The following is a 12,687-nucleotide window of genomic DNA, read 5'->3' as shown; positions in this document are numbered from 1 at the left end:
TCATTTGCTGAGAATTACAGTTTTTTTTAATAGAATTAAAGGGACAGTAAAGTCATAATAGACATTCATGATTTTAGACAGAGCATACAAGTTTAAACAATATTCCAATTTACTTCTATTATTTAATTTGCTTTCTTCTCTTATCCTTTGCTGAAAGGTTTATCTAAGAAAGCTCAGGAGCAGCAAAGAACCTAGGTGCTAGCTGCTGATTGGTGGCTGCATATATATATATATATATATATATATATATATATATATACCGATTGTCATTGGCTCAATCATGTGTTCAGTTAGAAACCAGTAGTGCATTGCTGCTCCTTCAATAAATGATATCAAGAGAATGAAGCAAATTTGATAATACAAGTAAACTGGAAAGTTGTTTAAAATTTTATGTTCTACCTAAATCATAAAATATTTTTTTGGGGTTTCATGTCCCTTTAAGTGAGGTGTGCACATATCAAAGTCAGCATGATATTTCACTCCATGCCAGTGAATTTTATACAATCAGGCCTCTAGAGTAAGTTTAGGATGTTGATAGTTTGTTCCTTTGTGGACCTAGCTGCATTCCGTTATTTAAAGTTTACAAGCTATATAAGGACATTAGGAACTAATTACCTTTCCTAAGGAGGTAGAAAATGCCAATACCTTAGATACATTAGCTTAGATGGCTCATATACATTTCTTGCTAGAAACAGAATTCAGGCATACAATTGCTTGTGTTAAATTGGTCAGTTTTCTAGTTGTATTATTATAAGTTTTATTGGCAGCTTCTTATTGTAAATCAGGTAGAGTTTGCATATGTTGAACTCAACTTTCAACCTCAACTACTATGTTATATGTAATCACTGTAAAATAACTTACTGATAAGCATTTATGACTATACGAAGGCCACTAAGTCAAATGCTGTTTATACTCACAGGTTGCGACCGCTGGATTTAGAGTTCATGAAGCGTCTCAGTCGTATAGTGAACGTTGTTCCTGTCATTGCAAAATCAGACACTCTGACCCTTGAAGAAAGAGAAGAGTTTAAACAGCGAGTAAGTACAGAGACTTATTCAATTGTGTTATCAGTGATACCCTATGCAGCTGGTTCTAAATATTACAGAAATTGTATATATAGAAATATATGTAAATAGCTGTTTTGTGTTAAATGGTAAAAACCAATATAGTAATACAGTTTATAAATAATTTTTTTTGGAGAACTTGGTGGTATCGGTCTATCTGGGATTTTTTACAGGGCTGACATCACTCTGTAGACTAGTGACATCCAACACAGAATATCTCATATAAAATGACTTTCTTTCCCAAGACAGCAATACTTTTTTAATGGCCCAGTTTATGAAGTCCCATAAATATGGAATTAAATTAATGCACAAAAAGCAGATAATTTCATAAAATAATTCTGATGATATTTGCAAAGTCATTATTGTTATTTTTCTTCTTAAATGGAAATAGTCCACAGTTGCATTCATTACTTTTGGGAAATAAGAACCTGGCCACCAGGAGGAGGCAAAGACACCCCAGCCAAAGGCTTAAATACTCCTCCCACTCTCCTCATCCCCCAGTCATTCTTTGCCTTTCGTCCCAGGAGGTTGGCAGAGAAGTGTCAGAATTTATTTTGTCTCTTATGGAGGGTAGTACTCTTTGGCATGGGACAGGAGTTTTAAGTAATCCTGTCAGTCTCTCAGTGAGGGCTTGGATGAAAGTTAGAGTCCAGAGATGCAGGAAGAGTCTTTCTGCGAAACCATCCTGACTCATGTTAACAGCTCCTTAAGCAATCGGCGTTGTCGAACTCAGCTTCGCTGCCTGCTTTCTTCTCTCAAGTCCATGGCGGAGGCGATGCTACTATCCGTCACACTTGAAGGGCCGTGTTCCTGTTCCACGGCGTAGATTCCGGTAAGATCGTTTCATTTTACTTTCTTCATGAATGTACTGTAATAAAGATGTTTTCCCGAGAGGCTACCACCTTGCGGGTCTAACATAACATAAGGGTCTCAGTGGGTCTACTTTAGTATCTTGGAATCAAGGGTTAATATCTCCTGAGGGGGGTTATTGAACAGGGGGGGTTTATAATCATGTTTGTTATGTGATTCAACCTGCTTATGTGTGGTGTTTACTGGGCTCATGGTTTGGAACATTGAGGCCTTTGGAAGTGACGCGACCTTAGGGTTGGGCGTGCTTTTTTGGACTATACGGTTCACCTTGTGATCGGGCGTGGTTACGCTCCGTCTTCCATTTCCGCATTCCCGACCGTGTGGCGAAGGAGAAATTCTAGTTCGCAGGGTTCTGGTCATAGGAGGTGGTGAGTGCCCCAGCCATTGTGGGTGTCAGGTGACGTTTTTGTTTTACTTCTTTAGTCCATATTTGCATATCCTCTATCCAGTTATGGAGCATTCTGATGCTGAGACTGTTCACATTTCAGATTCAGTTATGGAGGATTCTGATACTGAGACTGTTTTAATTTCAGATTCAGATTCTTCGTCCGGTGAAGAATCTGGATTGGCCTCTTTGACACATGTCAACCAGTTTTGTTCTGTATGCCATATGAGAGCGCCTTGTTCCTTGGGCTCAGGGCATCAAGGAACAGCTGAGCCATCCACCTCTGGGGGTCCTGTCCTCCGAGAGGCGAGTTCCCTACCGCTCCATACTTCTACACATGTGGGTAACCCAGTTTATGATTATTCCTCCATGCAGGGCGGCGTGTTCCCCCCGGAGGTTGCAGCATGTTTTCGCTTTCACATATTCTTGGCGATTATTCGTCTGCAGAGCCCAGACGTTTATGCGCGTTTGTGCTCGTGCCCTATTGTCCCGGGTCTACCGCCTTGGGGAGGGCCTTTACAGTTTCCTGCGGGTGTAACTGTCCCTGAGTGTTGTACCTTTCGTTACAGAGTTGCACGCCTTCACGTCTTACTCAGACATGTTTTTCAATTACTAAATGATCCTATCCTTATCGGATACGGGAATTTTCAGTCTGCCTCGAATGGTGCACCTCATTAGACATGTGGGGATGTTGTAATCTCCTGACTGTTCTTTTTTTAGATCCTTCCCAGTTTTTGGAAGATTAGGACTCCGTTTGGCTGGTCCTGCGGTAGGCCTGTTTCCTTATTGGGCGTTAACCTACGGGTTGCCTTATAGTCTCTTTTTATTTGATTAGGATGTCTGTTATTTTGTTTATTTGTTTCCTTCGGGAATCTTAAACTGGAATCGATACTTGTTTTTGGGGACATGTTAGTCCTCTGTTTGTCTGTTTTCCCTTCTTCCCCTCTGATAGAGGATTTATGCAGCTTGATGGTTAGGACCCGGGTTGCAGGCTGTTACTGTTGGGTTCTGTTCTGTCTGTGGCTGTTCAGACACATGGCGCCGTTCTGATTGTCTGGTCCGGTCGAGGCCTCATGTTATCTTTTGTTTTACATTTAACTAAGCATTCTAGAGGACCTGTGGGTCCGCAAGGCAAGAAGGATTGTCTCAGTCCTTATAGCCTTCTCTTGGATGACTGGGTCAGTGGAGTTTCCGCTGCGTCACTTTCTCTTGCGTATGGTATTGTTGGACTCTAGAGTTTCCTCCCCCACGTGTTGGAGAGTTGGAGGGCTTAGCGCCTTCTTACCGCCGGGTGAGCGGTATGGCCTTTTTTCTTTTGAGGCTCTGGGATGTCCTTTTGGGACTTGGTCCTCTGCAGCTAGTACTTTGAAGGGTAGTTTAGCTGCCTTGCAGCATATGGTTTGCAAAATGTAACCAGCTGCAGCTCTTGCACATCGACTATGTACTGTCTAGATTCTTTTGTTGAGACCTTTTTGGTCTTCCTCGGTGGTCTCCAGGTTAGGTCTCCTTTTAGGGGCCTGGGAGATGTTTGTTCCCTGTTAGGGACACTTCGCGTGGTCTCATTGGGCTTGCTTGGGGTTCCTCCCGGTGCTGGGGATGGTTCGCGCTCCTTCTCCCTGTGATTATCTGCTTGTACGGAGGTGATGTGGAGACCAGCCTTTGCTCGAGTGGTTTTGTCCTTGAGGTATCCCCTTGCTTTATTGTCCTGAGGCTGTTGGAGAGTCTACAGGCTTCTATCTGATAGGCGGTCCAACTAAGCATCAAGCCTAAAAAAAACTGGACAACAAGGTAGTTGGGAAATTCGTACCAGAACCATCCTGGGAGAGAAAAACTATGAAAACAGTGCGGATCAACCCCCCCCCCCCCTACCAGAACACAGGGAAGGGAGGACAGCACCCTGACCAAGAATGAAAAACCAGCAACTCGCAGAGGGAAGGTACCACTGCGAGGCCTCCCACATAAGGAAGGAGCACTCAGTAGCCCCTCATGCTACCCGGTAGATGCTCAACAGAACAGTCAGACTTCCAGACGCCTATCCTGAGCAAACAGTCCCAGCACTGATGCGAATGGTAAGGTCCAAAGGACAAGGGAGAACAAAAATTTCCCGTAACGACCAGGCCTAGAGATCAGCAATGAATCTCCAGCCACAAGATCTCTAGGAAAGGAAAGAGGAAGAGGCACGAACCCCCAGAGAGACTAGCTCGGGTTCCAAAATACCTATCCACCTTTCCCTTCAGAATCGGAGGGGAAGGAACACTCAACCAAGAGAGACCCTCCACTTACAACTATCAGAATGGTATGCAACATGAAAATCCAACCTTCCAGGTGGACACAAACTCATGATGTCCTGCACGCAAAGCAGGGAAGCAAACCCCACTGAACTCCGGGATCAGAGACGGAAACAACCTCCGGAGTAGCCAACAGGATAGACGCAGTAGATCAGATTCTCCCAAATAGAAGGAAATCGAAGACCCAACAACTTGCTAGCCCACATGCAAGGCGCAAAAAGCTGCAACTAGTCTTCAAACTGTAAATCTGCTTGCTAGGCAGCCCTCCGGCCACTACAGCCAGCTCAGTAGAGAAATTCCCATTTCTCCAGAGGGAATAAAAAGAAGCCGCCAGTAGGAACAAGGAGATTTTCCCAGGATTGGGAAACCCAACCTGCTACTCAACCGGCCAGATCCAACGTCTATGAGATCTGGAAAACAGAGTAACCAAAACGCCCAGTCAAAGACAAGGACAAAGTTAAAAGACTGGACACCCGGAACCCGGAGCCGGATCCAAACTAATAATCCTTGAGGAACATCCACAAGAGTACTCCATCTGAAGATGACCTTGCATCAATGTTGATGCAATCACAGCCATGCCCTCACGGGGTCTTAAACACTGATCTCCCATGTAAGTATCCCAGAGACTGAACTCATCCCCAACGGGCCTCTTGGATCCATACCCATCAAATAAGACGAAGGCAGGACCCAAAAGAGATCAGAACTCAAACTAAAAGGTAATCTCTGTTTGAGAGAATATGACAGTCTCTAAAGATCCACTCTGGATCAATCTCCGGTGACCCCTACGGCTTAAGGAATTAACAAATGAACGAGCATCCTAAAAAGCCTAGCAGGCGACGGAACCCAACCGTATCGCCAAGCAGGGGCAACCGTACTTATGTAAAAGAGACAACATACAATCCCCCAGATCCCAAAAATGATAGGATCAGAAAAGGATATCGTAAGAAAGCGGACCCTAAGGACCGGATTTCCTCAATCAAATGACAAGAAGACTGACCCCAAGGAAAGGGGAAACGAATACACAACCATCCTCGACCATAAGGAAGAGGCCCTGTCGAAAGAGATCGGGACTAATCAGGACAATGCAATCCGGAATGAAGTACCATAGAGGAGAAGTAACCCCCCAAACCAGGTACAGAAGATCTCTTATGGAGTCATCTGAATCCCCTCCTCTGTCGAAGGGGAGAACCAAAGGACCTCAGGAAACCTCAAGTATACTGTCATAGCAGGATCCGTAATCCCAGCTAACCCTGCTAGATATGCAGGGACAGGACACCTAGGACTGAGTACATCAAACATTGGAAGCCCCACCCTGATGAATAAATTAGGACCAGCCTAACATCTAGGATAGAAGGGCCTTCATAACTTGTAGAACAATAAAACAACTTAATAACAAGAAGTAAGCAAACTCAGTACCCAAACAGGACCAGCCCGTTGTCAAAGGCACAACGTGTCTCATATGGGCCCCAAGGAACAGATATAACTAGTACCCAACCAGGACCAGCCTGATATACAGGGCGTGACAGAACTGTTCAAGGCCACTGAAAGGTCTAAGCCCTAGCAGGGCTAGACTAATTAAACAGACAAACAGTAGACATGTAGGCTTTGAGACCTAAACCATGTCTCAACTTTTTTTTTTTTTTTTTTTTTTTTTTTACATTTATAACTTCTGAGCAAGTATAGCTATCGCGACCACAACATCGCCAGTATCAAATCCCAGAGAAGAAAAAGTTTTCCAAAGGGAAAAACTACAACAGTCTTGAGCTTACAAAAAGAAATAAAATACATCCTAACCGGATAAAAAAAGTGAACGCCCAGGAAAAATGGACACACTAACAGGACCAGCCAGTCAGAGACCCGATTCCTCCAAAAGCTCATAACTGGGAATGAGATACACAAAAAAAAAAGTAGACGACAAGGAGAATGATCTTCATCCCTCCACTCGTCTAACACTGCTTGCCGTCTGGAGCTGAAGACTGAGGAACCAACGACTCATCAGAATTGGGCTCCTCTAACGCTGCCAACACATGCCTCATCAGGACATGAAGGCACGCCAGTCTAAATCGAAAGGCAAGACTCGCCTCCGCCGGGGCATCTGACTACTTCGGCCCCAAAGGCTGTACCCCTGAAGCCTCAGGGGACCCCACTTCCCCAGAGGGCTGAACCAATACAGATGATCCCACGCCTGATGGGCCCTGGTTAAGAGAACACGGACAAGATCTTCCCAGAAGATGTAAATGTGCCAACGCCATAGATATGGCCATGTGGAACCGTGCAGTAACCTCTGGAGGAAACAAGCCACCTTCCGGAGAAGGGGTAACGGCATTTGGGAGACCTGCCTGTGTAGCAACCGAAGGTTCTAGGAAGTGCGCCTCACGGGATACGTAATCCTCAGTGGCGGAAGGCTCAGCGGACTCTAAGCTCTCCAAATTGGGAGAAAAGAGCACTCTAAAATGGCATACGGAACATAACTAAAGGGGCTGGATCCCCAGGCCCCCACATATTCTTCACAAGAAGCAGAATCTGAATCAGAGACATACGTCTCCAAAAAATCAGAATACTCCATAATTGGAATATTTGAAATCATGGACAAAAAAAAACAAACGGCACCTTACACCCACAATGGCTGGGGCACTCACCAGCTCCTATGACCCAGAAAAGTAGAGAAAACAGATTCTCTCCGCAGCCACACAGTCTGGAATACAGAAATGGAAAACAAAAACGTGACCACGCCCGGTTACAAGGTGCACCATGTAGGGCAAATAAAAAGTGCACCAATCCAGAAGAACTGCGCAGCTCAAAAGGCTCCGGTATATTCAGTAATAGTCACGAGCCCAAGCATCACTACACATAAGCAGACAGAATCACATAACAAACATGATTAAAGTCCCCCACTGTTCAATAATCCCCCTCAGGAGATATTAACCCTTGATTCCATAAAGATAAAGGAGTCTTCATTTACATACATTCCCACATTGAAAAGGAAAATAAAACAATCTTACCAGAATCTACGCCGTGGAACAGTAACACGACCCTTCAAGTGTGACAGATAGTATTGTGTCTTCTGACATGGACTTGAGTGAAGAAAGCAGGCAGCGAAACATGTCAACGCTGAATGCTTATGGAGCTGTTATGAGTTGGAATGGTTTCGCAGAAAGACTCTCCCTGCATCTCTGGACTCTAACTTTCATCAATGCTCTCACTGAGAGGCTGACAGGACTACTTAAAACTCCAGTCCCATTTCGAAGAGTACTACCCTCCATAAGAGACTATCTTGAATCTTCTTACACTTCTCTGCCTACCTCCTGTGACTAAAGGCAAAGAATGGCTGGGGGATGAGGGAAGTGGGGGAGGTATTTAAGCCTTTGGCTGGGGTGTCTTTGCCTCCTCCTGGTGGCCAGGTTCTGTATTTCCCAAAAGTAATGAATGCAGCTGTGGACTCTCCCCGTTTAAGAAGAAAAAATGCTCATTTTCTTTTTTGTACTTTTATGACACTTTTATTATATTTTCCTTTATTTTTTTTATATATATTCCATAGACACAAGGAATTTGGTGTGAAGTCAAATTTATGTAAATCTACTGAATTATCTGTATAATAATTGTTCTTTTCTACAAAATCCCAATAGACCTTTAAGCCTTATGGTATTTGTCAAATTACAGGTTGAAATGGCTGGATATTGACCTTGCAAACTTTTTATCATTTGCATGAAATAGTACACTGACTGTATTAATACTAAGCCAGTTATAATTACATTTTGTCAAATAAGACTCATTTTGTACACTTAACAATTTGCCATTAAAATGTCATGTGTCTTAAACTGCATATGCTTTATGGTGTTTATTTTGCGTTTGTATTCTGTAACATTTGATACGTTATAGTGCAGAGTGTTCCTGAAAGGAGAAAAACAAGGTATTTATTTTAAATTAAAAGCCTAGTTTTATTTTCAACATTTTACCTTATGTTTAAAGGGACGGTCAACACAAAATGTATAATAACTTACTCCTATGTAGTAGTTAATGCTGATTAAATCATCCTGTAACCCATGTTTAACACACACATCGTTTTTTTGTGTAAAATCACTAACTTGTCCTCCTCTGGTTGTTTTTAAATGGCCACCAGACCCCTCCTTTCCCTGACGTCATCCTAAGTGAATGCTCTGTAGAAAATAATTGCTCTTTGTCAAGCAAGACGTTTCTTGCTTGTGCACAGATTTTTGCACATGCACACTCTGTTGTGTTTCTCAAGTTTTGAGCATGCACATTATATTGTGTTTCTCATATGCGTTGGACCAACAGCTGGTACAGTAAACTGGTCCACAGGCGCAGGGTCAGTATTCAGGTCCGCCGCATATGAGAACCGCTGTGCAAATGAGCAGTATTCTTTTGTTCCTAGTTTAAAAACCACTCCTTGAGAAACACAATATAATGCGCATGCTCAAAACTCCATGGAGCTATTATTTTCTACAGAGCATTTACTGAGGATGATGTCAGGGAAAGGAGGGGTCTGGCGGCCATTTTAAAACGGCCGGAGGAAGACAAGTAAGTGCTTTTACACGAAAACTATATGTTCATTCAACATGGTGTGCTACTACATAGGAATAAGTTATTATACATTTAGGGGCATATTCATCAAAGTGCGGGCAGACATGATACGATGTAGCGTATCATGTCCGCTGCACGTTGATAAATGCACTGTCAGCATTTATCATTGCGCAAGCAGTTCACCAGAACTGCTTGTGCAATACCGCCCCCTGCAGATTCGCAGCCAATCTGCCGCTAGCAGGGGGTGTCAATCAACCCGATCGTATTCGATCGTGTTGATTTCTGTCCGCCGCCTCAGAGCAGACGGACAAGTTATGGAGCAGCGGTGCATTCTGAGCTTCATAATTCGGCCCCCTAGTGTTGACTGTCCCTTTAAAGGGAAATACTATCCTTATGCTAAATCACAAAGTGATGCAGCATATCTGTAAAAAGCTGACTAGAAAATAGTACATGAACATCTGTGTGTAAATTTTACCAAAAACATCTACAGCTCATTAAAATAAGTGTTCTGTGAACATTTGTCCTTCAGCTACTTTTTTACTGTCATCTGCATAGTGAAAAAAAAACAGCAGCCAATCAGTGTTATTAGTGCTGCGTTCACAATTTGCTTTACTGTAATCTTGTGGGATTTCCCATGATCCCTTGCAAGATTTCATAGTAAACTTCCTTCAACTGCGGATGGAAATAAAGTGACACATACTAAATGTGCGTTTTCCTACAAGTCCCTGGACAAGCATTCTGATTGGATGTTTAAAGGGCCATGAAACCCAATGTTTTTCTTTTGTGATTCAGATAAAGCATAGATTTGTAAAAAAAACTTTTCAATGTATTTCCATTATCAATTTTGCTTAATTCTCTTGGTATCCTTTTTTGAAGAAGCAGCAATGCACTACCGGGAGCTAGCTAAACCAATCATAAGAGGCATATATGTGTAGCCGCCAATCAGCAGCTAGCACCCAGCTCCTAAACCTACCTAGTATGCTTTTCAACAAAGGATACAAAGAAAACAAAGCAAATTAGATAAAAGAAGTACATTTGAAAGATGTTTAAAAATGTATGCTCTATCTGACAAAAATGGATTTCATGTCCCTTTAAAGTCCATTTACAATGGGATGTCTGTACTGATGAAATGTTGAGGTAAATATGTTACTTTTTTACATATATATAAGTTCATGTGATATTTTCTAGTCAGCTTTTTGCTGGGTAACTTGTCCCTTTAAAATATCGTATTATTTATTTTGTATTTGTAAACACCCTGTATGAGCCCTGACACTTTCCTTAGAGTGTTATAAACTAGGTATCATATATATATATATATATATATATATATATATATATATATAGATATATATATATAGATATATATACACTGGATGTAAATATATATATATATATATAACACATGAGTAAAACTGTGGCTTTCCCGAGCAGAGCATATTTTAGTTTTATAATGGCAAACTTTTTTTTGGGGGGTGGAGAAAACAGGAAACTCCTTGGATATGTGGACAGAAATTAAATCAGTGATTTCCTAGTTTAGTATCAATATCTAAAATCAAATGTATTGTCGGAATTTCTAGCAAGTAATGCATATGCATTTTACCACTGTAGATAAGGAAAGACCTGCAGACTCATAGCATCAGTGTGTATCCCCAGAAAGAGTTGGATGAGGACCCATCAGATACATTATTCAATGACAAAATTCGGGTGAGTTAGAGAACGTGTATTGGTAGATTTCACTTGTTAGTTTTTTGTTTTATTTTATTGACAATTTTTCAATTTTGTAGCAAATTGTTAGTATGTGAGCATTCATGTACAGTGTGCAGTCTTATAGATATTATTATTATTATTATCGGTTATTTGTAGAGCGCCAACAGATTCTGCAGCGCTACATATAAGAATAAATATATGGTATAAGAATTAATAGATATATGATAGATGATACATATAGATAGATAGAGATCAATAGATAGACAGATAGAATAAGAATTACATACAAGCTTCAAGGGACAGTCTACACCTTAGTTGTTATTGTTTAAAAAGATAGATAATGCCTTTACTATCCATTCCCCAGCTTTGCACAACCAACATTGTTATATTAATATACTTAATAACATTTATACCTCTAAACTTCTGCCTGTTTCTAAGCCACTACAGACAGCCTCTTATCACATGCTTTTTTTTTTTTTTTTTTTTTTTAATGCAAATCTTTATTTAATAAAAGGAAATACACAGTACAAATGCCAAAAATGAAAAGAAACAATGAGATCTGAGGACAAGAATAGTATGGATCACTAGGTTGATGGCCCCCCAAGAGTTTTATTTGAAGCCTAGCGCCTAGATTTAGAGTTTGGCGTTAGCCGTCAAAACCAGCGTTAGAGGCTCCTAACGCTGGTTTTGGGCTACCGCTGGTATTTAGAGTCGTGTAGGTAAGGGTCTAACGCTCACTTTCCAGCCGCGACTTCTCCATACCGCAGATCCCCCTACACCATTTGCGTATCCTATCTTTTCAATGGGATCTTTCTAACGCTGGTATTTAGAGTCTTGGCTGAAGTGAGCGTTAGAAATCTAACGACAAAACTCTAGCCGCAGAGAAAAGCCAGGAGTTAAGAGCTTTCTGGGCTAACGCCGGTTTATAAAGCTCTTAACTACTGTGCTCTAAAGTACACTAACACCCATAAACTACCTATGTACCCCTAAACCGAGGCCCCCCCACATCGCCGCCACTCTATTAAATTTTTTTAACTCCTAATCTGCCGACCGCACACCGCCGCAACCTACGTTATCCCTATGTACCCCTAATCTGCTGCCCCTAACACCGCCGGCCCCTACATAATATTTATTAACCCCTGATCTGCCGCCCCCAACGTTGCCGCCACCTACCTACAATTATTAACCCCTAATCTGCCGACCGGACCTCACCGCTACTATAATAAAGTTATTAACCCCTAATCCGCCTCACTCCCGCCTCAATAACCCTATAATAAATAGTATTAACTCCTAATCTGCCCTCCCTAACATCACCAACACCTAACTTCAAGTATTAACCCCTAATCTGCCGACCGGACCCCACCGCTACTCTATTAAATTTATTAACCCCTAAAGCTAAGTCTAACCCTAACACTAACACCCCCCTAAGTTAAATATAATTTAAATCTAACGAAATAAAATAAATCTTATTAAATAAAGTATTCCTATTTAAAGCTAAATACTTACCTGTAAAATAAACCCTAATATAGCTACAATATAAATTATAATTATATTGTAGCTATTTTAGGATTTATATTTATTTTACAGGCAACTTTGTATTTATTTTAACCAGGTACAATAGCTATTAAATAGTTAATAACTAATTAATAGCTACCTAGTTAAAATAATTACAAAATTACCTGTAAAATAAATCCTAACCTAAGTTACAATTAAACCTAACACTACACTATCAATAAATTAATTACATACAAATACCTACAATTATCTACAATTAAACCTAACACTACACTATCAATAAATTAATTAAATAAAATACCTACAAATAAATACA

The 12,687-nt window shown here is 41.3% G+C and overlaps 1 protein-coding gene across 3 annotated transcripts in view; it reads left to right on the top strand.

Annotated features, from left to right (window-relative positions):
* Positions 1-12,687, top strand: part of SEPTIN12 (septin 12) — a 387,862-nt gene that overhangs the window by 347,145 nt on the left and 28,030 nt on the right. For all 3 annotated transcript variants that reach the window (XM_053694544.1, XM_053694546.1, XM_053694545.1), the window contains 2 exons: positions 920-1,037; positions 10,758-10,853. In XM_053694544.1, the coding sequence (XP_053550519.1) occupies positions 920-1,037; positions 10,758-10,853 (214 nt within the window). The remainder of the gene's footprint in view (positions 1-919; positions 1,038-10,757; positions 10,854-12,687) is intronic.

Source organism: Bombina bombina, chromosome 11, assembly GCF_027579735.1.
Source record: "Bombina bombina isolate aBomBom1 chromosome 11, aBomBom1.pri, whole genome shotgun sequence".
In the NCBI taxonomy this organism is placed as follows: Eukaryota; Metazoa; Chordata; class Amphibia; order Anura; family Bombinatoridae; genus Bombina; species Bombina bombina.
This window is presented reverse-complemented; position numbering and strand designations above follow the sequence as displayed.